We start from the raw sequence: 26,692 nt of genomic DNA, 5'->3' as shown, positions 1-26,692 counted from the left end.
TCAGATCCCATAACGTAACCTGTTTGTGCTGTAGATATGCCTATGAAAAAAAAGGAGGAAAGAAAAAAGGAGGAAAGAAAAAAGTATGCCTTTCATACACCATCTGAGCTTGAAACTAGTTGAGTCTTCAAGCATAATGCCAAGTGTCAGTTGTGCAAACAAATGTGTAATAATTGTATTTTGGATCCAGCAGTATTTTAGAGCAAACTGCTCATCATTTTCAGCAGTTACTCTTGCAAAGTGTGTTCTTTTCTTTGATTTTTTTATCTTCAAACTTCATCTGCAGAATAAAATTGCAAAGTCAACCTCATGCTATGCAATTACTTAAATTGGATGTTATGTAGTAACTAAACCAAACAAAGCTAGCAGAAGATAGTTGTCTAAATAAGGTGATTTTAGCTGGTACTGATCTGGTCCTTGTCATTCTCTTTGAGACCCTATACTCTTTGTGCATCTTTTTAAAAAGTTGTTTTTGGCATCAGATTGGTGTTAAAATTGGCCAGTACTAAAATTGCTAAAGCTGGTAAGCTCTGATTTATACCTAATTTGTTCATCTATCATTCTTCCAAGAACTTTTGTTTTGCTGATATATAAATATTTAGTCTTGGACTGTCTCTTCATATACATATGTGTACATGTGTGTTAAGTATATATTTATGAAAAATTTGTATAGCTAGAACAGAACCTCTCCTTCAAGTGCTGTCAGGTAGAAGGAGGGATTCCTCATGCTGCAGATCAGACAATTTATAAAATACATAACATTTTCAAAGAACGTTCTTCTATACTATTTCAGAGCATCAGAGATCATCCTAGTTTGAGTGATCTGAATATGGGATGAAAGGTTTTGGGGGAGGAGGCAGAGAGGACTGGAGATACTGGAATTCTGAGTTTTCTACAGGTGTGGGAGCAGCATGGGAAGGAGATACATTGAACTAGTGGAGGTACCTGTATATCACAGTTGGGGTTATTACTACTGAATATGAGGAGATGCAGTCAAAGAACAATTGTATAAATTTTAGCTGAGAGAAGGCTGTACATGGTCTGGAAGAGAAGAAAGTGTTTAGACCTTACAGCCTTGATAAATGTGAGTGGATGGATGGATGGATGAAAAAAATACTCTTGGAGAAACATGGGGAGATGTGAAGATCGTCAGGCATCTAGGCCTTAATATTTCAGAATTATGGCTCTTTGATCCCTCAAAACAGTATGGAAATTCATTTATATATGTAAAAGCTGATGGTATTTCTATATTTAGAGTGAGGAATAAATCAGTAATGTGGGGTAAAGTTTCATGTCATGTTCCACAGCTGGTTTTACAATGTTCTTGTAAAGTAACCCAGTGTTGTCCTGTGTACCTCTGATACTCCTTTTGTACTTCGCCTAAAACACACATTTAATTTAGTTCACAAGTGACCAATGTTACCTGATTTTTTTTTTCCCCTTTGTTTCCTTTCCTCTAGCTATTACAGCTTCTGGAGTCTGAAACCATGCAACTAGAAGCCTTTCTGGAGTGGAAGCAACTGGAACCAGTTTACTGGCAGTGGATGGTAATGAATCAAACTGATTTTGACAGGTGCAGCTTTCTTGACTCTAATATAGCTGACCACTTCCAAAGGCCTCTTCCCACAAAAATAAGTGCTGCAAACCAACTGTTCAACAGCACTTGGAAAAAAGGGGAAAAAACCTTTGGTAAAGTAAGGAATGTTTTATTAGTTCTCCTTCATCTCTCTTTTTCTGCAGTAAGACTTGCCCAGCTAAGCTGAGAAATTGCAGGGCAGAGTTTCAGAATTTCATACAGTTAATACAAATGAAAATGTCTGATCTTCATCTCTTTAATGTTTTTTAAACATAGCAATTGTACATTTTCTTAAAATTAAATGGCTTTTCAGAAGAGGACCTCTAAGCTTTATTGCAGACTTGAGAGCAACTAAATTTGCAAGCAGCTGATATTGAAAACAACTTCATTTTTCCTAGCCAAATAGTGTGTTGAAATTGCCAATTTCCCCTTGAACTGTGTTGAATGATCATAAGAAAATCAATAAGCCTTTCTCTGTGCATCTTACGATTTTTCAAGCGAGTGTAACCGGTACCATCCATCTCACTTTTCTCTCTACAACTTTTGCCCATTCACAGTTGCTGAAAAGAATTCTTTAGAGCACCATGCTAGCTGTATGAGTTTACAAAATGTTGAGAATCAGCGAGCTGACTGTTAATTGTCCATATGCCTTGTTCTACACTAAAAGCAAAGCAAAGAAATATAAAATTACCTCACCTGTCTTGAAGAGTACTTTACATGCAGAGCCATTCAAATTGCTGTTAGTTCTATAATGGCTTTTGCTTTACACGTCTACCATCTTATGGCTGTTTGGAAAGCAGCAACACTCGCATAAGCTTGGCTCCAAACAGGCAAAATATAGCTGCAAGTGTTACGTCAGTGTATCCACCAAAATATTTGCCTCTCACATGTTGAACGGTGTGGGGAATATTGTGAGCCTTAGTGTGCTTCCTGGAGTTAAGTCCTAAATAGATACTTGCAAAAAACCTGACCAGCACATCTTTTAAAATTATTCAGTAGGCTGGATGGCGAATATGCCTTTTTCTTTTGGTTTGCTGATGATGGTTGCTGATCCTGGATGCTGTAGGATGTATGGGAATGAGATGTGCTTTGAGGATACAGTAGTTTTCTCTTTCCGCTTAACCCGTGGTTTGCATTGCTGATCTGATGGATGGGATGATTCTTGCATAGCTACTGCCAGGGCTTCCTGATGGTTGTGGGCAGGAGCATGACAGAGCCGTGACATAACTACAGCAACTGGAATGACTGCAGTAATATTACTTTAAGTTCTGTCATTTAATGAATTCCAAATTAAAAAACAAAATACACACACACACACCCCCAAACCCCAACAAAACTGAAAAAGTTTTGTTTTGTTTCCATGCAGTTTTTTAGCCTGTTGGTGCCAAAAGATACCAGTGTTGTCGTGAGCTGGGCCTTTGGTCAGCATGAGCTGCTGGCTTCAGTGCTGCTTTGTGCCAGTTTACAGTACCGACGCTTGCTAAGAAAGGAGGTTTTGTAGGGTGTCTTTTGCCATTCTTAGCTGTCTAGTTTTTATCTTGTATGAGCCTAAAAATCTCTTGCTGTGAATTAAGCCAGAGTTTTCAACCTACCTACAGAGAAGAGAGAGAAAGGGGGAGGGGGGAATATTCCATCCTTTTTATAGCATTCTTTTATATATTAATGACTGTTGGCATGTCAGTGCCTTCCCAGTCCCTGTTTCTTGGCTAAACAAAACTGGTTCTCTTAATGTGTCCTTGCAAGCCATTCAGTCAAACTTCTGATGGTTGTTGCTGCTCTCATATGGGACTCTCCCTCTCATTTATCTGTGTTTAACTTCAGGTGCCTCACCTGTATTTCAGTGTTACACTCGGCACTCTTCTGTCATGGAGACTTGTGTTTATATTTTCAAAAATGGTACTTGACTTTAACAGCATGATATTGGTGACTTCTGACATCTCTTCCAACAGTGTTGCTGCTGAGCCAGTAATTATGCATTTGGTTTTTCCTGACCCATGTGTAGACCATGCTGCTCAACTACTGAATTTCCTCTCACTGCTTTCAAATTACTTCTCCAATTTCTAAAGATAATTTTGAATGCAAATTATGTCCTTAAAAGAGGTTATGACTTCTCCTATTTAATGTCTTCTTCATAACAATATGGAAATAAATATTTAATACACTTTGAGTGAGGAGGTCTGGATCCTTTAGTTATACTGTGCTACACGGGCTTGAAAACTCTGTGTTTCTACATAATCTGTACACCATGGTGTATAGGTACATGCATTTCAAGGATTCTGAAATTATTTGGTATTTTTTGAAGTATTTCAAGTAATGGTTGCTGTCTCCGAAGGCAGTTGCAGAATTAATTATAGAACCAGCTAGGTGGTTGTGGTCATGCAGAGCTGACAGAGCTCCCGACCAGTTTGATGCAGGGATCTTTTGAGGTTCCTTAAGTTGTAGAGTTTTACACAGGCACAAGTGATCCCGTGGGTGTTACAACTTATGTGCCACATAGCAGATAGGGCTCTCCTGAACAGTGTAAGCCCGTATCTCCTTCCTGGTCATCACTTTGTTACAAAAAGCCATAGAAGTACATCCAACTTCAGAGTTTGAGGGGAAGGAGCTTGTCTAGAGCTTCTCTGTCCCATGAATGTTACTTTCTGCTTCAGTGCAGTGGAGGGTGTGCTCACAGTATGCAGTGCTTTCTAAAATAAGCTAGGTTAGCAACATAAGTTTTCTGTTAACTTAGAAATATGTTACAGTGAACTGAGGAGGTTATATCTTAAAATAACTCTGAAATTGTGGAGCAACTGTATATTGAGATGGCAGCAGTGAATTCCTAGTTATGAATTGCCAGGAAGACATTGGGGGAGGGGAAGCCATTTTAGTTCCTGCTGAAAAGTAACTTTTATTGTTTTTCCTTTAGGAAACTGTGTTAGATAATATGGCCAAAGAGGGAAATACGTGTGAGTCCCAGGATGCTCGTGTAGAGAAGAGCAGGCTGCCAAAGGCGACCTCATGCTGCTCTTGGGCTGATAGTCTGACTGGGCAAATTGACAGATTATCCAGAGATCTAATGACCCTCCATTACCAACTGCATAAGCTTGTAACTCACCGAAAGGCTGTGTGGTGTGAGAAGGTAAGACTTTGGGTGATGTTCTTGATCATTAGTGGCTTTTAAGATCATGTGTTTTTCAGCTCTCTTGCTATGGCCCATCCTAGGGCAGCCTCCCTGTTGCTGCTCTGTGTCAACCTTCCTGCAGTCTTGATGTTATATCTACGCTTGTCTGTTTATGCCCACGGCATGCCAGGTGCTCTTTCAAACACAAAGTAGGCACCTGTCCTGGAGAGGCAGTGTGCTGAAACAAAGTAAGTGTTCTTTTGGAAGGGAAGGCATCAAAGAATAGGGGTTGCAATGGAGAGTAGGGAAGAGGAGGAAATCATGGCATCCCCCGGAGAAGATAGAGACAGCAGGTTGAAAGCATCAGTAATGGTTATAGTGAGAAAAATAAAGATAGGTATTCACAAAAGAAGGAGGATGGGAGAGTCCAGAGCTTGTCATCTTTCACTGAGTTACTAGTCTTTGAAATATCTGATGGGTGAAGGAACATAAGAAGGATGTGAAACCTGTGAAGCGAGAGAAGGGACTAAGCACAAGATTTGGTGGAAGAACAGACTGGCAGTGGGAGGCTGGCAGTGGAGGAAAGCAGGTGATATGAAGGAAGTGTACATGGTATTCTCTGATACAGGGATGGGGAGACACTGGGAAGCACCCAGAGGGGGCGGTGGGGCATAAGTAAAGGAGCTGTTAACGTAGACGTAGAAGGTGAATCTGAATATTAACATGCTGACACAAGGATAAGATATGATGAAGATGCAGGCATAAAAACTAGTCATTTTTTTCAGGCATCAGGATAAAAGAGAGATACCAGAGAATCTATGAAACCTGTGGATGGAGAAACAGTCAAAGAAACAGTAGGGGCAGATAGAGTAGTGCCAAAACCACTTTATCATTATTTTGTGTCTGTATTAACTCAGGAGAGGTTTTGTTCTTGGGGTTTTTTGTTTGGTTGCTTTGGGTTTGGGTTTTTTTTCAGCTGACAAAGAAAAGTGACAGGTTCTCAGATCAAGAGGCATTTTCCCAAGAGTTCAAAAGGGTCTGGTATGGAAAATGTGTGTGGAGAACTAATCACTCACTACTGTTTTAAGGATAAAGAACTAATTAAGATCAGTTGGATAGGGACAGGCACAAGGAGCTTCTGTTTCACACAGAGTATGGAACTTCTTCCCACAGTGCACTGGATATAAGCAGTGTACATGAATTCGAAATCTGTTGGACACGTTCTTGGAATATTAAATCCATCAAAGATTTTCAAATATACAGATATAAATTACAAATTTAAGAAGTTGCGGAAGTACAAATCATTGCAGGCTGGGGGAATATTCTGAGGAAGTATCTCCATATATTTGTCTTTGTCTTATAGTCTTTAGGCACTTGTTGTCGATCACTGTTGGTGATGGGGTACTGCACTAGGCAGGCCTCTAGCATCATCAGATTTAGTTGCTTTTATGGCAAAACGGACATGACTGCTGCAGGACAACTCAGACCTTGAATTCTAAAAACAAAATTTCCAATGCATGATTTCCAAAGCAAGATATGCTCTGAGTCTTATATATAACAATATATATGCTGTTAAATATTATATAATAATCACACTGAAATTGTTTTATGCTTAAATTTGGAAATGAATTCCAGAAAGATAATGAATTCCTCGTTGTATTTTGAAATATATGCACTGAATGGATTTGAATGATGGTCGGTCTAGTTCCAGTGTTTGAGATTCAGTGAATGTCACATGAGTTTATGACTGTGGGTAACAAATGTAGTGCATCTTAAGTGTGTTGTTAAAAGGATGGTTTATCACAAATGCCTCCTCTTCTACATGCCCTGGAACAGAATTGTTTTGTAACGCTATACAACAGCAATTTTTGGAATGCTGGGAGTCAGATGACTCTCCATCAATCCTCTTTATATCAACCCTTCCTTTGAATAGTGTTGCTGCTTATGTGATGCTTTCTGCCTGTAGTTTGTCTTTTTTCCCCACAGTCAGGATGCTTGCTGAATGCAGGCTCTATCAATTGTATGTTTCTGTCCTCTTCACTCTTTTTGCCTAGAGAAATAAGCTTATCAAATCTTTCCTTCTATATTATTTTTTTAGTCAAACAAAGAGAAGATATAGTGGTAGCTAAAGTGGTCATTATCTCTAACTTTGTATCTTGCAATACTGAGACATCTGGAAATTATTTTGGCTCTCACAAGCATGCCTGGCTGAAGGACAGTACAGTTTATTATAGCTCTTGTGCCTGCTACCTTGTACTTAACAAAAAAACGTGATAATCCACAGAGTAATTATGTCTGTTGTTACCAGTAGGCCTGATCTCTGTGCCAGGCAACTGAGTAGAAACTGTTCTGAAGAACAGAATTGAGGGCATGTGATCAAACGTGATATACTGGGGAAGAGACAGCACAGCTTTTGCAGAGGGGAATCATGAACCTAAAATCTGTTGAAGTTATTGGAAAGGACCGGTGAGCATGTGAGCAAGGGGGTTTGAATTGACGTTGTTTAATTGTATTTACAAATGGCATTTGATAAAGTCCCTGAAAAGCTTCTCAACAAAAATAAACTGGCCACGTGGCTGTCTTTCCTCTTACCCTTGAGCAAACAGCAGAGCAGGAAGCAGAGAGGAGGCGGCTGTGATGGGTTTGCGGAGGCAGTCACCAGTGGAGCCTCGCGGGCCCGTTGCTGCTCAGCGTGTGTACGACTGCTCTGGGAAAGGAGGTGCAGAGCGAGGTGCCCAGATTGGGAGATGAGACTAAATCCCTGAGAGCACATGAAGGACAACAGCAAAGGAGTGTTGAGGGTCCTTGTACTGAGCAGTGAAGTGGTAAAACATCAGATAAAATTGCATGGATGAAAATCTAACAAAATGCATCTGAAGGGAGAATTGTAATTTTACATGTGGTTCTTTTGATCTGACTGTCATGGCATGTGCATAAGATCTTGGGGTTATAATGAGGGTTCTGTGGAAATGTCAGCGGTCAGAAATAGTAAACTGAATCCTAGGAATTGTTAGGAAAGCAGGAGGAAAGCAAAACTTAAAATATTCCCATCTGTTCCTGGAATGCTGTGTGCAGTTCTGGTCCCAGTCATAACTCAAAACCCAAAAAAACAGTGATTGAGGTGAAAAGCCACAGGGAAGGGAAGTGATGATGACCCAAGTTGTGAAAGGCTTTCTCTGTGAGGAAAATTACCTAGGCTAGGGCTTTTTGCACTAGAAGAGGAGAGAGTAAAGAGGGATATCATACTGGAGCAGGAGAAAACATTTTTTTACTGTTTTTCTAATGCTCCTTGGTTTTTCATTATGGGTGAACCTAGAGGGAATTACTGGACAAAATAATGACCAAAAAAATCATTGTTAAGCAAGAAATATGGAAAGTATTTTCTGGTCAGGAAAGTCCTTCAACTGCAAACTACCAGAGTTTAGGAAGTTGTATCTTCCAGTAAGGTATTGTTATGTATTTGTCTAGGCCTAAACTTACTCCCTAGCTATTTGCTATTGAAGGCTATTGGAGACAGTGCTGGGTTAAACGGAACTTTGAAATAACAAGGTACTTACTGTTCCTCTTTCTTTACATCCAGTTTTGAGTATCACAATTCAGGAGGGAAACTGGGGAGAATCCAGAAGAGAAAAATGAAAAACACTAAGTGTGGAACATAAGGTCTTTGAGGGCCTTTCTGTTAAAAAGGGAAAGACTAAGGTGAGGTGTGTGATTCTTTGAATATGAAGAAGTTACCTGTGGGGGAAAGATTTTTCTTTCTGTTTTTTGTTTTTTTTTTTTCTTTCTTGTATGTACTCAGTCAGTGGGACAAGACTGTGTGTAAATTGCAACGCAGAGATTCTAATCAGATACTAAGGGAAAAAATTCCTAATGCCCAGGGCAGAGAAGTGTTGGAAGGTTGTCTGGTGAGCTGTGAAGTCTCCATTCATGGACCTTGCACCAAACAGGTTATGCAAATATCTGTCAGGGATGGCTGAAGAGGAGAGGGACCTGCTCTAAGACTGTGGATTGGGCTTGAAAACTTGGAGTCTTTGACACTTACACAAGTCTGTGATTGACTCATTTATTCTGGACCGTGTAGAGGTATTTCATGTGTGTTAAAGTCATTGCTATACCGTGATTACTGGTTTGCAGTACTAAACACAACTGGTTATTATTCAGGATGTGGTTTCAGGGGCGATGTGTTTGTTGCATGTTTGATCATTTGCACACTGATTCTGGTAGTTAAAATCATTAATTTTAAATATTTTAAAATGAAGGAACTTATCTTCCTTTGTTTCTGCCTGCCCTCAGCAATTTCTTTGGTGATGTGCTTGGAATGACCCTGAAACCTTTCAGAGACATTCACTAGAAGATATTCTGAATGTTGCCATGGGATTTGGGTGATTTGTGAAACCCTGATTAATATGACATTTTAACTGATACCCATCTCTAGGCAGCAATGTGTTCTGTATCTTGTAAGAGAAAAGGCATATGACAGAGGTGTGATCTGAATATGGGGCTTTGTTATTGTTAGCTTTGTTCTTTTCCATGCAGTACTGGGCAAATAACTGTCATTTCTTTGGTGACATTTTGGGGATTAGTAAATGATCAGAAAGTTGAGGGAAATGGTTAAGCTTTACAAATGCTTCTCTTAGAAACACACTTAACTGTAAAAGATGAAATCTCCTAATTCCAGAAGAGAACTTGTTTGTTTGTTTGCTTTTTCCTTTCTGAATATTTCATGTTATCTACTCCTCTATTTGAGAGGGGAATTTGATTTCAGTCTGTGTTAAATATTTGGCATCCACAAGCTGAAATGCAGAGTATTTGATTCCAAATGATGATCACTTCAGTTTTCATCACATAAATGCTCACACCATACTAAGCTTTTGTTGAAACTTGGAATATTGTATCTTGGGATCCTCTGTGTTCGCTAGCATTTAAAAGCAAGCCAGACTCCTTTGAGATGGTGATATGATGGGATGGAGCTTGCTCATGCATACATCTCTGAAGCATAGCCCAGAAAGACTTAGAGCCAATAATCTGAGTTTGAACATGCTCTTTGCACATTAGAGTCCTCTCCAGAAATAGTGGTGGCTGTGCTTTGCATGCTTGGCTTATGTTGTGCCTGAGAACCCAGAGTTGAGACTTTAAGAGGTTGTAATCCCTGGTGCACATCAGACCTCCTTCATGACAGTGGAAGAACTCACTGAAACCTATGTTTTCTCTCTGTTTCTGTATTTTCCTCCTGATTGGTTGCCTCCAGTTCCATTCAGTAACCATAACCTTCCCAAACTGTTGCACCCACAGCCTTGATAGGAATGGCAGGATGCAGGGTTGCCCATTTCAGAAGAGATGCCCTTTGGGTTCGTAGTGTGTTGGGGAGGGGCTGTATGGGACAGGGATATTTTGTTGTCTCTTGCTGAGGAGAGGGGAGATGCAGGGGTGGTCAGTGGTCATGGTGGCCTGTGACACCCCATCAAGTGGGTGAAACAGAGAGCCTTTCACTCCACCCTGAGTCCCGTGATTCACTGAAACTTTTTGCTACTGCCAGCTCATCACAGCACACTGCTGGAGACGCTGTAGAGTCTAATAAAAGGAGATTTTTTTTTTTCTAAGGATCTTGCATTTATAAAAGACTGAATGATTTTTGATGCACTTTAAGACTGCACTTTTTGAAGTAGGATAGCAACTCTAGAGGCTGATGCTGAAACATAGTCCTACATCCTTTTGGTTTTGGTTGGGTTTTTTTAATCTACTCAAACAAGTGCACTTCCAAAGTTTTTCTACAGATATGCTTCACAATGAATTGGAGCTGTAGGTACCCGAGTATCTACTGCTAGTGCTTGGTGGCTGTGCTGTGTGTATGGCTGACCTGCATGAAAATAAAGGCATGTGCAGTTTATGTATGCAGGTGAGGGAAATGCAATGGCTCATGATTTTCTCCACTCTCTGAATGGCGAGGAGCGCTGGTGGGGGTTGTTCTGGCTGCTGGTGTGCTGTGTTCCCTCCTGCACAGGTGTGGGGCCAGGTTTTGTTTCTGCTGCCTTAAAGCCAGGACTTGTGGCAGAGAGACAGTTGAGCTCCCACTGAAGAACACTCTGAAGGCTTGTCAAAAGCTCTTTTTTTTTCTTTAAAAAAAAAAAAAACAACAAAAAACAAAAACATGAACTGTTCACACTGCATCTTTACTATTTCTGCTGTTTGTTCTAGTTCTCTGGGCTTTCAGCTAATATGAAGATGTTAGTGTAGTGAGTAGTTAATTATCCAGGCTGTCTGGGGTGCAGGAAGTGGAGGAGTGGTAGAGAATGGTTCAGTGCCAGCATATTTCCTCAGTCAGCACATTCCCTTCCCCTGCCCTTTCCCCGGTCCCAGAGCATTTCAGTGTTCCACTTTGTATTTGCAAACCTCCATGTGGAGCCAAGCAGCTGTCAATGGAGCTTTTCACGCAGAAGAAATTGAAGAACTAGCAAGGCCACAAGAGCAGCTTTTGGAAATACATGGTTGGCTGGGCCCAGTTGCCTGTGTAGGGGGAGGAAACCCAGAGAGATCAACTGAAGCATCCATCAAAGAGAGCAGTGAAGGACATGGACAGGAGGATGGCAAGGAGGGACAAAGCTAATGGATTTTATGTTATTTAGTTAAATGTAGGATTAAATTTGCTGCTGATGGAATTGCCATGGTATTAGCAGATTTAGGTTATTAGAAAGCATGGATCTGCTGTAAACAGTAGGAAGTAAGAGTCTAATGTTTATATTCATATGTTGCTCATGTATTTTCTTGCATTGGTTTATTTGTCACTCATCAATAGTTCTAGCAGGAGATCTGAGTCCACTTGCTTCTGGTAAGTGCCTGTGGAAATTGTGGTGGAGATCCAAGTGATTGTTCCTGGAGGAGGGCAGTGTGCTCTTCCTTGTGTTGGAAGGAGGAAAGAAGCCATCTCCATGCATTGGTTCTCCTCTTCGCAGCAGGATCTAACATTTGCGTTAGACCTGAAGCCCCTAGTTAGCCTGGTTTAAGGTTGGTGTGCATGTGGGAAGTTACTGCAGATAAGCAGAACTGGGAGATTTTTGAAAGAATCTTGCTCGCTTCTGAGAACTCTGTGCAGGTTGGTCAGACTTGAATAGTCAATGTTGTTAAGCTTGCAGCACACAGAGATGAAAAAGACAAGTATTCTTCATTTGCAGATGCAACTTGCTGTGCAGATTGCTGAATGAGTGCTGAACTGTGAGAGAGACAGAGACTCTATACCAGTTGCTAAATCAGCAAACCAACTTCAAACACACAAAAACTGAAATGGAAAATAAATTACCCAGCCTGACATTCCTCATGGGGCTTGTATATTCTAAAAGACTCCAGCTCCTTAGGGAAGAGAGAAACATTAAAAATTTGATTGCTGTCTCCTGTTTTGTGTGAAGAACTCTGGGATTTGAAGTAAGCATGGGTGAAAGTTTTTCTTGCTTCCCAAAAGGTGCTGTTTTCCCTTCCTTTGCCAAAATGCAGGATGTTTACTCAGGTGACAGGATCAGTTAAAGTATAATCAATAACCAGTTAATATTTTACTCTCATTGTTTGACAAGATGTTGGATACCAACCAAGGCAATGAAACATGTAGTAAATGTAGCTGAAGAATTATATTCCAATAAATTTTAGATGAGCTTTATTTAACAATAAACTGTAAAAAAGCCAATTCCAATGAGAGAATGTGTTTTGTAGGCACTGTAAATGTTTCAGTGCCTTTTTAAGAGATAAGTGTAGTACTTATGTTCTCACAGCTAAAACACACAATAAAATGTGGCTGAAGACTAGGAACACCTGTAGGGCTCAGATGTACAAGGTGTGTAAGATAGCAGGTCCCAGCACCACCTTTATCTCTTGAATGTGAAAAGCTTGGAGGCTAATGGGTGGGATGTAAGGTACTTGTGATCACAAGGTTGCTAGATTTCAAGACTTCTTGCAAGTGGTGAGCCACTGCAACAAATGTTGTCTTCCACAAGGGCAGGATCTTGGGGACATCATAGCTAATTCTGGCTGACAGAGGCCATATTAATACCATAGCCAGTGGCTGTATTTCAGAGCAGTTCTACCTGAAACACTATTAGTGTGTTTTACTGAACCTTCCAGAGTATGTTTTGGGGATGGTAACTTCCAGGAGGTACCTGGCTTGCTTTACAGCTCCGGGCAGACTGTTGGGATGGGTTCCTCCTCCTCCATCAGCAGCAGTTACAAGGTTTGTGTACTTTGTAGTACTGATTAGTTTTTAGGTGAGATGCTTTTAGAAGGACTATTTGCATTCCTGCATTCAAAACTTAACTTTGTTTCCTTCTTTTCTTAAAACCTTGGCCCTGTTCTCTCAGTTTTCTGCCCTGAAAACAATAATACTTGATCATAAGAGGAAAAAAGTATCCAACTCATTTCAGTGTCTTTGTCCCTTCTGCTTGTAGAAGAGCTAACATAAATCTGCAATTTAATATTGTCACATCGCTTCTTCCCAGCCAGAAATGCATCTAAATAAAGCTTTAGTACACTTCCAAGCTCAGAACTCACTCCTCCTAACTCTTCATCTTATCAGCTCTCTCAAAACCCTGAGAGCTGTTTGATTATTTTTTTTTTTTTTCCCCCCCCCTCTGCAGGCTACCTGTAGGGCCTGGCCTTTGACTGCTGCGAGTCATGATGGCCATTCAAGCAGCTTCACATCCACCTAGAGCTGCTACTCACCATCAAAACTTAAAATGCTGAATGCATTTTAAGAGTAGTGTCCTTAGAAAATGTCTGCTTTTTCACTGAAATTCTGAAAATGTTTTGTGTAGACAAAACTCCCCACCTGGGAGTTAAAAGTTGATTTGTGTTGTCATAGTTGTGGATAGGCTGGGTTGCTGGAGTGACCTTTGCTGCTCTGGATGCACTGCTCCAGCCTCCCCCAAAAGCAGAGAGGATTGCTGCAGGGCGGAGTGCTGGCGGAGGTTCTGCAGCAGTCATGCAAAGCCACTGGAGGGGACAAGGGAGTATTTTCTAACTGAAAACCAAACTGAGAAGAAACTCCCTAGAAGTAGGGGGGGGGGGGGGGGGGGGGGGGGCAGGACTGGTTATTTAGGGGTTGGTTGGTTTGTTTGTTCCATTTTCCTTGTAATTTTTACATAAGAAAGACCCTTTTCTGAAAATTTGTGTGACTAGGTGGTAATACCTTCCTCTCATCTGTGTATTTTAGGAATATGTATAAACATTCCTTCTTTTGGCTGCTTATGCAGGGACTACCTTGCTTGAATTTGTTTCATATTCAGGATAATATAGAGAAGTGCAAGTCAAAAGCAGCACTCCGTTTCTAAAGTGGCTACTTTCATTTTGCACAGTGATAAAGCTCTGCTTAAAACAAAGTGGGGCCCTCCAAGCCTCTGTTAAGTCACTTAGATCTGAGATGATATCTCATATCATCAGTGTTTGTCTCTGCTGCCCAAGATAAAAGTTTGGAAGAACAAATTGAAAAATAAGTGAGCAATTTATTATATGAAGCAATACTTGTCTGTTGCCTTCCTTTGTAATTTGTAGTTGTCAGGGTCTTTTTCAAAGTAGCACTGCAGCCTTTTTGCAAGTGTCTAAATCACTTACACTGACATACTCTGGTTTTAATATCATACATTTTCAGTATGTGCCTATTACTACATTAATTTGTGTGATCTTCTAATTGAATTCAAGGATTTTGAAAAGTCTAGAGATAAAACTGATTAAAAAGAAATGCATTATAAAAGGATGGGCTGTTAGAATTGAATTTTTTTATTCCATCCAATGCTGAAGATTTATAATTTGGAGAAGGAAATACATGTTTATCTCTTATTCGCTGCGGTGAGCATTCAGAATTCTGTGGCATGTGGGACTTCCACAAGTCTGAACTGTGTCTGCTTTTAGTCAATGGTAAAGAACAAGAAAGTTTGACAAAGCTTCTGTCTGGATCTGTCCCACCTTCCTGGGAGCAGCAGGACCGTACAGGAACCTACAGGCTGGCAAGGCTTGTGTATCTTCTCGGGAAGTAGCTGAAGAGGTTTAGGTGAGCTCCTGGCTCCAGAGCACAGTGATTCTGGCTGTCTTATATGCTCTTGCTGATGCTTCATGTCTGCTGTTTTTGTGCTGGCACCACTGTCATCTTCTTGAGATGAACAGAGGTGATGCAGAAATTGCTGATTTCTTTGAAGACCATTTGTTATTTTAAGATTTGTCCCTGGCTGGTTCTGCCCACAGATTTGCTGCAATAGAAAAATCACATCACATTTCTGACTCCCATCTATTTTTTCTTCGAGTTCAGTTGTTCTCCTCAAAAGTTAACTACTGGAAAAGCAAATTGCTCATGCCAAAAACTCAGGAACAGAGAGCTCAGAAAATAACCATACAACAGGAAACTTTTTTGTAGCTTTGTGGAAGAGGGATGTATCTTATGAGACTTTCAGCATAGCTGACTTCCTTCTGGGCTGTTTGCCTCAGGTACGTCCTTCAGCAATCCAACCCAAAGGCTGTCCTTGAAGCAACTGCCTCTTTATGCATCTCTTCAAGGGTAGGATCCTGTGCAGCTCTGTCTCAGTAGAGCTGGGTGAAGCCCTTACTGTAAGCAAGTCTGCTCACACAGGCTCACAGCACAGCAGTCACAGAGTTCAGTTGCTTTTAGGCCTAAGAGGATTAATTTCCCTTTTGTTTTGCCTGTATGATAGATATTTGTAGACTCAACAAACAAGCAGTGCTTTTACTAGTCATGTGCTTTTGTGTTTTGTATTGATATTTGGAGGTGTACTTTGCATTTTTCTGGTAAAGACCCTTAAATACCTTAATACTGTTCTTTTTCCTGTTTTCTTAATCCTATATTCTTTCCCTTTATCTTAAGATGAACTGATTTCTGACTCCTATCAGTGTAGTATTTAGACACATAAATCTAAATACAGACCCATTTTCTTATCTTAAACCCAAAAGCAACCAACCAACCAAACTAAAACCTCCCAAACCATGCCAAACGAAACCAACAGAAGTATTATACATTCAGACAAGATCAGGTCACTCCTCTTATGAAATCATCTCATTCAAAAGCTTTAATTAACTTCTAACTTTCCATTACTGTGCTTTCTCCCCAGCTAAAAGCTTTCCATTGAAGACCAGTGTGGATGTAATTCTGAAGGCTTACAAAGTGCTTTGCAGTATTCAGTTTATTAATAAAAGGAAGCACAGAGCAGCAGTGCCCTGCCAGACCGTGGTAACTGTTCTCATCATACACAGCTGTGTGTTCCTGGTGTTAAAACTATATTTTTAGTTTTCCCTCAGAGGACTCCTCCCCCAGTTAAAAAAATGGCCTGTTCCTAGATAAAATAGGTAGGATGCCTTGCTGTGGCTTCCCTGTCAGTTTGTTTCAGAATGACAATAGGTACGCCTGGGAGCTAGCATTTGAATAGTGAATGTCTTGCTTAAAATGCATAAGATGGAGATGTATACATTCCTCTCTAATTGCAGGAAATTGCAAATCTGGGCAAAATTTGGAATGCAGCTGCTTGTATAATTACATCTTCTGCCAGTTGCTATAGCTCAGCTTTACAACCTTTCTAAAATGTCTTCATAGTTTATGGTACAAATAATGTCCCCATTAATGCTACTTTGGGAACACCCCTTTCGTTTATTTGCCAGCAGTTTCAAAGGCCTAAGATTTTTACTCTCGCTGAACTAATAATAAGTATTAGAAATTAGTAATTATATTAAGGTGAATTTTTACTTTAGCTGTTATAATTATTATAAAGCCACAATAAATTATTTGAGTTTCTTACTGTTGGTGGAGTTTGGGTTTAGTAAGGAATACCTGTGCATGTACCTCAAACTAGTTTGATCTGCCTACAAGCATCAGGTTTTGAATATGTGCAAATGTTTCCATTTCATGGCCTTATGAAATAGAAGGTAATGGTAGTGGGTCCTGGAAAAGTTTTTTAGGTTATTGGCAATGAAGTTTTTCTGTCTGCTACTGGTCATTAAATGCTAAGATATAGATTAAAATTCAGAGATTAATGAAATGTGTTGGCCCTACTTATACCACCATCACAGTTGTAATATGGTTGAAATTTTGAAAAGGATTAAAGAAGAGGTAGTAAAGGAATATTCGTTCGGGTCTGTATGAGAGGTGAGAAAAGTGTAATTTAACCAAGGCAAAGTTTTAGCTGGATCATGTTCTACAAGTTCTTGGAAGTGGAGTTTTGAGAGTGTAAGACTAGATGAAAGATGGTATAAAACAATACAGTGACTGAGGCAAAACTCCCTGAAAAGGTGCATATTTTTAATCATAAATGTATTTCACTGCTGAGATAACTCAGTGATAAGGTAGTTTCTTTATCTGCTGGAGGCTATGTTTAAAAAAACAGAAGTATGTTTCTAGAAGAGACCCTGTAGCCTTCCAAAATGTAGTAGAACATTGCAGAAATTACTAGGTGAGATACTGTAGCCTGTGCTTTGTGGTAGGTTAGACTAATCAGTTTATTATGACTTTAAATCCATAAATGCATGAACATTGGTATTAAGTGTGCTATTTCAGAAGAACATCAAGTCTCTTTGTGTACAATCAAGGATCTCACAAGAAGAAAGAAATCTCATTTAGGCAAGACAGTGTGGGAAATGTTCAGCTATTAAAATAGAAAATCATGGTTTCTAGCTTTTTTAACTGGTTGCTCTTCAGTGTGTAGAAATTGCTGCAGAAAATTAAAAACCTTGAAAGCTTACAGCAAAGCAACTTGATTCAATGAGACAAGTTTTATAGAGCTGCAGTACTAACTCTGTAACTTTCTTAGAGATTTGAATTACATTTAGACAAGTTACTATAAGACATGAATTTGAAATTAGACTAAGGTATTTTTTTTTTATAGTGAAACACCTGCTTACTCAGTGTTGTAGTGTTTCCAGAACAGCTGATTGCAGATACTGCTTTTGCTTTAACTCATGTTTTTGTTTGTATAAGCAGCAAATGCTTTTAGATGTTTTTCTGAAGTTTGGGGTCTGATTTATTTTCCTGGAAGTCACTATTCAGCAAATGCTTGAACTTCATAGGCTCTGCAAGGTCTTGTGTCCCCACCTCACTCCCACCTTGCTCCATAGTTTTTCCCAGAAGTAGGAGCTGCAGGACTTGATTTTCCATCACTTATGCATTCACAGCATCCCTTGAAATGGTTCCTTTCTCTGCTTTGCTAAGGCTGAATGGGTCACGGTCTATAGCTAAGGAAGGAAAGCATTTGTCATACACTTAACCATGATTGTTCAAAAAAAAAAGCAACTGTTTTTGTTAAAAGAAACTGTCCCTCTATCCAAATTATTATAATATTTGTTTATTGTTAAAGAAGTGTAAAGCCCTCACCCTACTTATGTGTGAAAAGGGTTTTATTTTTCTGCCTTTGGGGACACACAAGCACACAGAACACTTGGGTTATTCATAACTGTTCTGTTCTGTACAGAAAACAGTGACAAACACGGAGAGCAACGGTCTTGGCTTGTTCAGTTCTTTATATCTCTAATCATGTTTGAGACAAACTCTGCTTGGGCATCTTCTTTCACAGACAGACCATGGTGTGTGTTTTACAGTACTGCTCTGTGTGCAACAAGGTGCAGAACGTGTATTGTATGGCCAGGAAATTCTTGTATAAGAGCACAAAGAGATTGTGGATGGGAATTGTGGGATCTCTCTGACTATTTTTATTGTATTCCACTTCTATTTAATACTTACAGGTCTTTCTGCTATGCTTATAGTGGACTCTGCTCTTCCCCTTCCAAAAGTATTGATACTTTGGCTTATTATTTCCTTTTGCTCTTTTCTTTTGTACTTGGTACTGTTTATTCAGTGCTGACAAGGAGGGCTTTCTTATAAGTAGTCTGCAAATCCTTCTGTATCCTGTTTTCTGTATCCCAGATAGACTGTCAGCTGGGATTGCAGTTCTGCAAGGTTTTTCTTGGTGAGTTGGAGGGGGTGGTGGTGGAATAAATGCTAGATATAAACTCTTAAGACAGCAAAAAGTATAAATAATCATCACTTATAAAGTGTTCAGTTGTGTACTGATTGAAGACAAGTGTTTGCAAGGTTCAGCCCTTAGACTGATCTGGATTCCAGTCTGGAAACTGAAAAGTCCTAAACTAGCCTTAATTTGCAGTGCCTGGTTTCCAGCACTCAGCTGTCAGGATTTCTGTGAAGCATCCATGCTGGCTGGCTGTGAACGATACCAATATCTCCATGATTATTCCACTTCTGGTTTTTACTTATAGATCGTTATAATCTACACTTGTATGTTGAACAGGAGTCTGCTCAGTATACATGGAGACTGAGAGCTCTGTGCAGCTCCTCTAACTGGGGGAACATCTCTCAGTGCCTGTGCATGGGATATTGCAATGGGCTGGGGGACTGTTCAGAGCCAGGCAGGTGAGTGCACTGTGGCTGACCTGTCAGGTCTTTTCTATTTCTGCAGTCTGGTGCCTCATTAATCATATGTTTCCAAGCGTGTAATATTTCACTTCACCTTTTTCAACGCCTCAGGTACGGGGGGCCATCTTAGACGTGACAGCTTTAAGATAAAGCTCGGAAATGAGCTTCCTTTAGGAAAAAAAAATTGTGCAAGTCAAATGCTGTTTGGTGTTTTCAGAGGAGCTAGATGAGCTTATAGAAGGTGTTGGGTGATTATGCCCTGATAGCAAAGGAAGTATGACTTGGTGGCTTGAATATTGCATCCATTTATATTTCCTAATTTCCTAATCTCCTTTCACTCTCCAACCTGAAAAGACATGATCTGAGATTTTTCTGTTTGTTCCTTGTGAGTTGGAACACAAAGGAGCAGGTTGCACTGTGTCTTCCAGCAAAGACAGGCATTGCTGTTTGTAGTATATGGACAGAACGGCAAGAAAAATTTGTATTTCATGCTGTATGTATAGGGGGTCTTCTCCCTATTCATAAGAGAAATACAAGAGAGAATGAGCAGACAGATAGGACTGGAGGCAAAAAAGTGCCATTTCTAAGCTTGTGCATTTTGTTTTTCTGAACAATACCATTATTATAACCATTTCTGCAAAACTCCTAGAATAATTTGAGGAGATTATGATTTTAAAATAGTGACATGATTCAGGTCTTTATCATCCACTTCAAAAGGAGCTCCAACAATTTGGTTTGCTGCTCCCTCCTCAAAGCTGGCAACAACATGATCATAAAATGGAAATACTCTTATGCCTGCGCCCCCCCTTCCCCTTCCTCCAAATAGACGTTTGGACCTTTCATTGCTGCTGCATTTTAAACTTTATCTCTAGCCAGTGGCTTCGTTCAAGTATGTAACTGAGAGGCAGCATTCATTTGCTTTCTGAGGCTTTCAGATTGCCATATGAAGTTTTAACAAGTTGAAATGTTGACTTCCAGCATTTGGAAGATTGTCACTTTTGTTAGGTCGTTACTGAAAATGATTTAAATAACATGATGTCATTATCTAGATATCTTAGCATCTCTTTAGGATGTCTTGTATGTTGGTAAAATTCTCCAAGTAATTTCACATCCAGCTTGCTTTTTAGCAGAAAAAGAACCATTTTGTGCATCATTTTTATTGCACTTTTCATTAGTGAGCTGTTAAAACTCAGAGAGATCAGCCTCTTGGGGGTGTTTCTGAGCCATGCGGAATGAGATATGAAGCTCATTACCAGCATGGTGCAGGCAAATGTGAGGGAGCTGAGGAAACCACAGCAGTAATTGGGAAGGGCTGGAAGGTCTTCTCTTCGAGGACAGATCAAATATGCTGAATGTGTAGGTTATCCAGCAGTTGATAGAAGTAGACCTCTATAGGATGGGCAACTGAGAGTCTGGGACTGTCTACATGACAAATTGGAACACATCCAGAGGAGGTGAATCTGGGTATTACTGTTCTGGCATCAGAACAGTGAAACATGTGAAGAAACTGGAAGGCAGCTTGTTTAAAATGTGTGACACATTACCTTTCCCATGATTTGCCCACTGAACTCATCCCAATAAAATTTATTCAAAGCAAGAAGATTCCCAGGACTGAAAACAGCTGAGATAGCTGTCTGGATAAAAAGGACAACTGGTAGTATCTTAGGTTAGAAGAGATTTCAGAGAAGGAAGGGGAAGGATGTGCTGGGGAAGTTAATTGTGTGGAGGTGTTTGCAGGCTTGAGATCTCTCCTGTGCATCACTGCTTCAGTTAATCTTCCACAGTGGGGACTGAGTTGAGCTGCCTGCTCAGCCTGTTTCTTGGATGTGCCTCACCTCACTGACCCTTTCCCTGTGCATATGGCAGCCTCCTGGACTGGGCCCGCCCTTTTCTACTTTGACTTGGCCATTTTCCTCAGTCAGACCTCAGCCTGAAAGTTTTCGGAAATGCAGTATCAGTGATGGTGCTGTCCCTGGGGGGATAGGAAGTCCTTTCCACCTTAGATGGATATTCTGCCTGGCTTAATTCTGCAGCATCAGGAATTAGAGGCTGCCTGTCTCTGCCCATCCTCCAGCTGATGTTGAAGAGATCACTTTTATTCTGGTGCTTCTCCCTTTGCCTATTTGTGCATATGAATTGCCAGCACAGTCTGTGATCTAAGATGCAATACTCCTATCTGCAACTACACAGTTATTAATACCTTTTGAAAACCTACAGTGGTCTCATGGAAGACTTAAGTTATTTTAAAGGAAACTGTCTGGGAGCACTTGGGGCAGTTTGGCCACTATCCTGTCCTAAGCAGTGGTCGGTGACATGGTGAGGCAAAGAGCTAGAAGGAACCCAGCAAGAGTGCTTGCCTCAGTGTACACTCATGACATCCGTCTATCTGCAGTCCTTGTAGGGCTGGTGTGGACACACACTGCCATGGGAGGTTCCTCCTAGTTTATCATGGTCTTGGGAGTGTGAAACCTATTAGGGCATGTTTGACTGTGAAGTGTGCAGAGGGACAGCATGCTTTCAAGACTCAGTTACAGTGTCTGTGAGTGACTGCTCTGTTGTGCTGTTATGAACAGCTAACCAGATCGGTACTCACTGCAGAGCAGGACATGTGTCAGTTTGAAGATGCTGGTTCCTCATCAGCTGATTCCATCTATGTTTGGCATGGCTTTTCTCAAAATCCCTTTGGGATGAGGTTGGTTCTGTAAAAGTGGAAACGATGATTATCGTGTTGTTGTGTTTATTTGGAGAGGATGTGCAGCAGTTGTCAGACAGCACTATGTACCTAATTGGGAATTCAACTTCCAGCTGGTAGATTGAGACTGAAAGGCAGAGCTGTGGGATGGAGACAGGCAGGCACAAAATGCTGAGGCTCCTAATCTTTTACAATATGTTTGTTTAATACAAAGTGGTCTGCTGAGATTGTAGAATAATCATTGTGTGCAGACTAATGGGAGCCAGCAAGCTGTTAAAGAGCATCAATTAACCATACAGGAGGAGGTTATTGAGTGTTTTCACAAGCGTTGAGGATGTGAAGAGTAAAGAATATTACTCGAAGGTAACCCTCAGAGATTTTTAGCTATTGAAGTCTACAAACTGCAGCAAGAGTATTTGTGGATATGGTTGCAGAGTTTACCAGGAAGAACAGTGAAAAAAACTCATGCTAGCTTTTCAACTCCAGATTGTGCTGATACAAAATAGTGCTTTGCTAAACTTATTCTCTTATTTCATATTCATTATTTTGAAAATTTTGCCTGTTAAATTTATCTAATGTTGTCCCAGGAAATACTGGTCTTTTTTACAGAAGAGAACATGTGCAGTGACCTTCTGATACTCAGATGTCAGAATTTGTTCTGCTTCCCTGAATGCCTAACTGTAAGGCTGTTGTCCTTGTCCTTACATCTGCTCCTACTTCAGTGTAGTAATTCCTATTCCCGCTATTGCTGTGAGTTAAAACTCAGTGCACTTAGTGCTGAGAAGAGCGTGTGCGCTTCCATCATGTACCTTGCACAATGGATAATAAAATTCTCCAGTTTTGGCTGGTGGAGAGTATGAAAACGTATGTTTCATTAGGAATACTTTTATACAGCCCTACTAGTATTCTGCCTGAGTTTAATGCAAAAAATAAATAATGTTTTGCAGGCTCTGTTTGCTCAGTGATTTTGTTCTTTGTAAGTAATGGGAAATTTTTCCCATCCTGGATTCCAGTGTTAAATCCACTTTGTGTAAACATCATTTTTCATTTATTCATTGGCAGTGGAGAGACCAGATAACACTGAATTTATTTTTTCTGTTTCTTCTAAAGTGGTGTTAGAGAACTGAAACTCAGATATTCTTTTAGCCAACAGCAAGACATGTCCTGGGTTTACTTGGGCATTATTATAAAGAGGGACCCTTGGTTCTCAGACAAGGGCAAAGATAGGCTTCTCTCAGCTCTATTCAAATGCCTTAATCAACAGAGGTCTCCTTTAACAGATGGTTCTACGTTGATAAAGCCTTTAACGTGTTAGGAAGAATTCAGAGGCATTTACTCCTTTTCTGATTTTATTGATTTTCCTAATCTTTTTTGAGCGGGGAGAAGGGGGAGAATAACGCATCAGAAGACTATGGAGAGGATTAATTTCTTGGCTGCGAAGCTTATGAAGATATTCTGGTGAACAACTTGGGATAAATGAGTGAAGTCCTGGTGAAGTTGGTGTCAGCGGGGAAATTTAACTGCGACTGCAGCCCTCCTGCCTACAGTGTTTCTTACTGTAAATGAAACCTTGACCCCCTCTCTGTCAAAAGCTTCTGAATTTGTTTCAGTAATGAAACCCACCCTACTGATCTGTGGAAAAAATCCTTTTTTCTCCAGATATGGCAGCTGGTTTAACCCTGTGTACTTGTAGCTTGGCAGTGGCAAAGGCAAGGGCGCTTTGCTACCTCAAGACTCTTACCCTTGCAGCTAGTGCTGCTTTAGGCTCTGACTGATCTCTGGGGCTTCAGGGAAATTCCCTGACTTTACAGGGAATTTGACAAAGCCCTAATATGTGAGATATCAATATCTTAATGCAGATCTGCAGATTTAAAACCCCAAGGAGTTGTTCAGCTTCACCCATGGCCAGGGAAGGGGAGGGGTTGCAGAGCAGTTTCAAGGCTGGAAGGGGGTATCATTAGCACTGAGCTTGACCTGAGCTGAGTTTGGCCAAAGATTCATCCCTGGAGCTGCAATGAAGCATTTCATGGTTCATTATCCTCACAGTAGGAAACAATATCTTATTCTGAAGCTGAATATCTAACTCAAATTTTCATCCATTTGATCAACTTACAGCTTTGTCAGCAAAGTCTGGTCTCTCACCACTTTCTTTTCCACTTTCTTTTAGGATCTAAACCAAATTATATATCTGTCTCCATGAATGGAATAGTCTGAGCTCTAGAAGTTTCATACTATAACGCTTGTCTGTGAGTCATTGGGTGACCTGCCTTTGAATCCTACTCTGTTTCCCCGTGGGTTTTTTTGAAGCGTGGACTTCAGAACTGTGCACCAGTTCCAGGAGAGCTCTGGGGTTTGAGCAGATTGCAGAGGCAGCGTTGTTTTTCTGAAACTTTGCTGCTTTTTGGCCTGAGTTGATTTGGCAGCTTGTTGCTATAGCAGAAACAGAAAATGCCATTGGACCACAAACTGTTTCCCTGAAGGCCTTAGCAAGGTACCTCTTCTTATGGATGTTTCTCCACCAACAACTAAATTTTGAGATGAGTCACTGAATTTATGTTTAATCTACTAGTAAAATTGTCAAGGCAATTACCATCTTGCAAGTTCTTCATATCAAATTGTTAGAGAACATTAAATCTTTAAACATTAAAGCTTTTGAGAAATCCTGGTATATACAATTGCTTTTATCATTCAGTCTGTGATTCTGTCACAAGAAAAGCTTTGTTTTATTTGGCCTATCTTCAGTGAAAGTGTGCTGCCTGGTACTCCTTTTGGTCTTAGCCTCCACTTCTTTGTCTCTACTCCATTATTTTCCTTTTCCTATTTGTTACCCCATAATGAGAATTGAGAATTAAGGAATTTCAAGTTTACAGGTGTCATCCCTACTTTTTAGCATTGCCAAGTACAGAAAGCATTTGCAAACTGAAATAATACTGTTAGTCACGAGGCAATTAATCTGTTATGACAACGTAGTTGCTTAAAGCACAATGGTGATGAAGGTCACTCTGCTGGGTCTCCCTTTTTGCTTTGTGTGTTTTGCTCTGAAGTCAAACCACCCACTCCTCAGTAAGACAGAAGTGTGCAGAGCCCTTGTGTATTAGTCACCAGTGGAGGGGCTGCTAGACTGTGAATCTGCAAACAAATGATTGCAGACAGCTTTTTGGTCACTGAGGCTGCTACCTCTGATAGAAAGCACGTTAGCTTAATTCAGTTTTCTCTGCCATGCACTTCGGTTTACACTTAGAGCTGGCTCTGTTCTCTAGGTACATCCTAGTCCAAACATCACATTTTGTGTTGTTTCTTGGCAGGAGAATTTTTTTACAGACATATACCATACTCTCTTTTCTTTTCTTTTCTTTTCCTTTTTTTTTTTTGGTTCTCTCTACAGGTGAAAACAGGAGGGGAAGAACTGCAGAAGGAGGGGTTCTCTGTTTCCGCTAGAAAGATACAGGAAAGTGTTGAACTAAAACTGCTAGATCTTACATACCTTTGTGCTCAAAAAAAAAAAAAAATGCATGGTTCGTGCAGGCTGGTGTTCAGAAGCAAACATCCTGCCAGCAAAACGGGCTTTGGGAGGTCTATATTCAAGGAGCATGTTTCAGCTGTCAGTGCTACAGAGGTGATCAGAGAACTACAGATGAGAGAGGCCAGCCTGGATAGAGAGCTGAAGCAGCTGCGGGAAGAGTGCAGGCAGAGGCTGGATGAAATTGCAGAAGGGTTGGATGGAGTGATTTGTATCTCCCCTTGAAGAGATAAAGTTGGACTGAGAAGAGCAAAGGAATAGACTGACTTGATCAGAACACATTGTGCATCTTGGCATGGGGGAGTGCAAGGTGAGGAACCAAATGTAATTTCTAATTTTTAAGCCTGGGAATCATAACTTTTGACTGCTATGTGACTTGCACAGGGGCCATAACCTTGGTGGTTCTCTCTGCAGCCCCTTTATTGCTAACCTTGCCAATTGAATTCTGCAGCAGGCCTTGGTGGGAGTGTGTGTATATCTCCCTTTTATCTTTCAAATTTCTAATTCTTCTGCCAAGCATTGGGCTCTTCTACAGTGCTCAGCTGCTAGGCACGGCATATACTAAGGCTGTGCTTTGAAGTACTAATTGCATTCAATATTTTCCAGCAAATGGAAGAGTTCATTAGTCAGAAAAATCCAGGTATAGGAGAACGTGCAAAGTACCAAGGCTTAGAGAGATTGGAAATGTTCAAGAAAGTGTGCTGGTTTAATTCAGCTGGTTTGCATATTTGTGGCAGCTATAATGTAGTCACCATAAGGGAAAAACAAAACCCTAATAATAAATAAAGCAGCACACCGATTTCATTTACTGGTGTGATGCACTTGAAGTAATTGGGTTCTCAAAGAGAACAAACTAGAAACCCGTTCCACCGAGTTATGACTCACAATGAGATAACGTATGGATCTGCTGTAGGAAGTTTCTGTAGAACAGAAATACGACCCTGACTTCCAAGCTTGAGGAGTCTCCAGGCTCTGTCTTCAGAGGCTTTTTCTGCTGGAATATGTAAATGTTTTTCACTTGGCCTTCATTTCCTACCATTTTCTGTTTTGCTTTCACAAGGAGTATTTTTACATTCTAGTTGTACACTTTCAGAAATAAATACATTTAAAAAAAAAAAAACAGTTTGCTTTTCATTTGTGAATTCTATGAGCAATGGGTTTTCCTCTGTCTGGATTTCTGTCTACTATGCCAGCTCGGTGTCGCTGATTACCAGCTGCTCTTGGCTCACTCAGCAGCCACATGTGAGGAACCTGAAGGCCCTCTTTCCAGGCGTCAGTATGATTGCTGCTCTGCAGGAGACCATGTGCAGGTGGGAACAGGTGGATGGGTCTCCGGGCTCCTGATTTCTGCTGCACTAAGTAAACTTCAGATGCTTCCAGACCCTGCTCATCTCCAGCACCCT

At 40.5% G+C, this 26,692-nt stretch overlaps 1 protein-coding gene across 2 annotated transcripts in view; it reads left to right on the top strand.

Moving 5' to 3' along the window:
• The window catches only part of TEDC1 (tubulin epsilon and delta complex 1), a 73,684-nt gene extending 47,291 nt beyond the window's left edge, over window positions 1–26,393 (top strand). For both annotated transcript variants that reach the window (XM_074908244.1, XM_074908242.1), the window contains 3 exons: window positions 1,461–1,547; window positions 4,485–4,697; window positions 25,155–26,393. In XM_074908244.1, the coding sequence (XP_074764345.1) occupies window positions 1,461–1,547; window positions 4,485–4,697; window positions 25,155–25,514 (660 nt within the window). In that variant the 3' untranslated portion in view covers window positions 25,515–26,393. The remainder of the gene's footprint in view (window positions 1–1,460; window positions 1,548–4,484; window positions 4,698–25,154) is intronic.
• The last annotated feature ends 299 nt before the right edge of the window (window positions 26,394–26,692 follow it).

Source organism: Athene noctua, chromosome 5, assembly GCF_965140245.1.
Source record: "Athene noctua chromosome 5, bAthNoc1.hap1.1, whole genome shotgun sequence".
Taxonomy (NCBI): domain Eukaryota; kingdom Metazoa; phylum Chordata; class Aves; order Strigiformes; family Strigidae; genus Athene; species Athene noctua.
The sequence above is the reverse complement of the archived record's forward strand: the minus strand, read 5'-3'. Positions and strand labels throughout refer to the sequence as shown.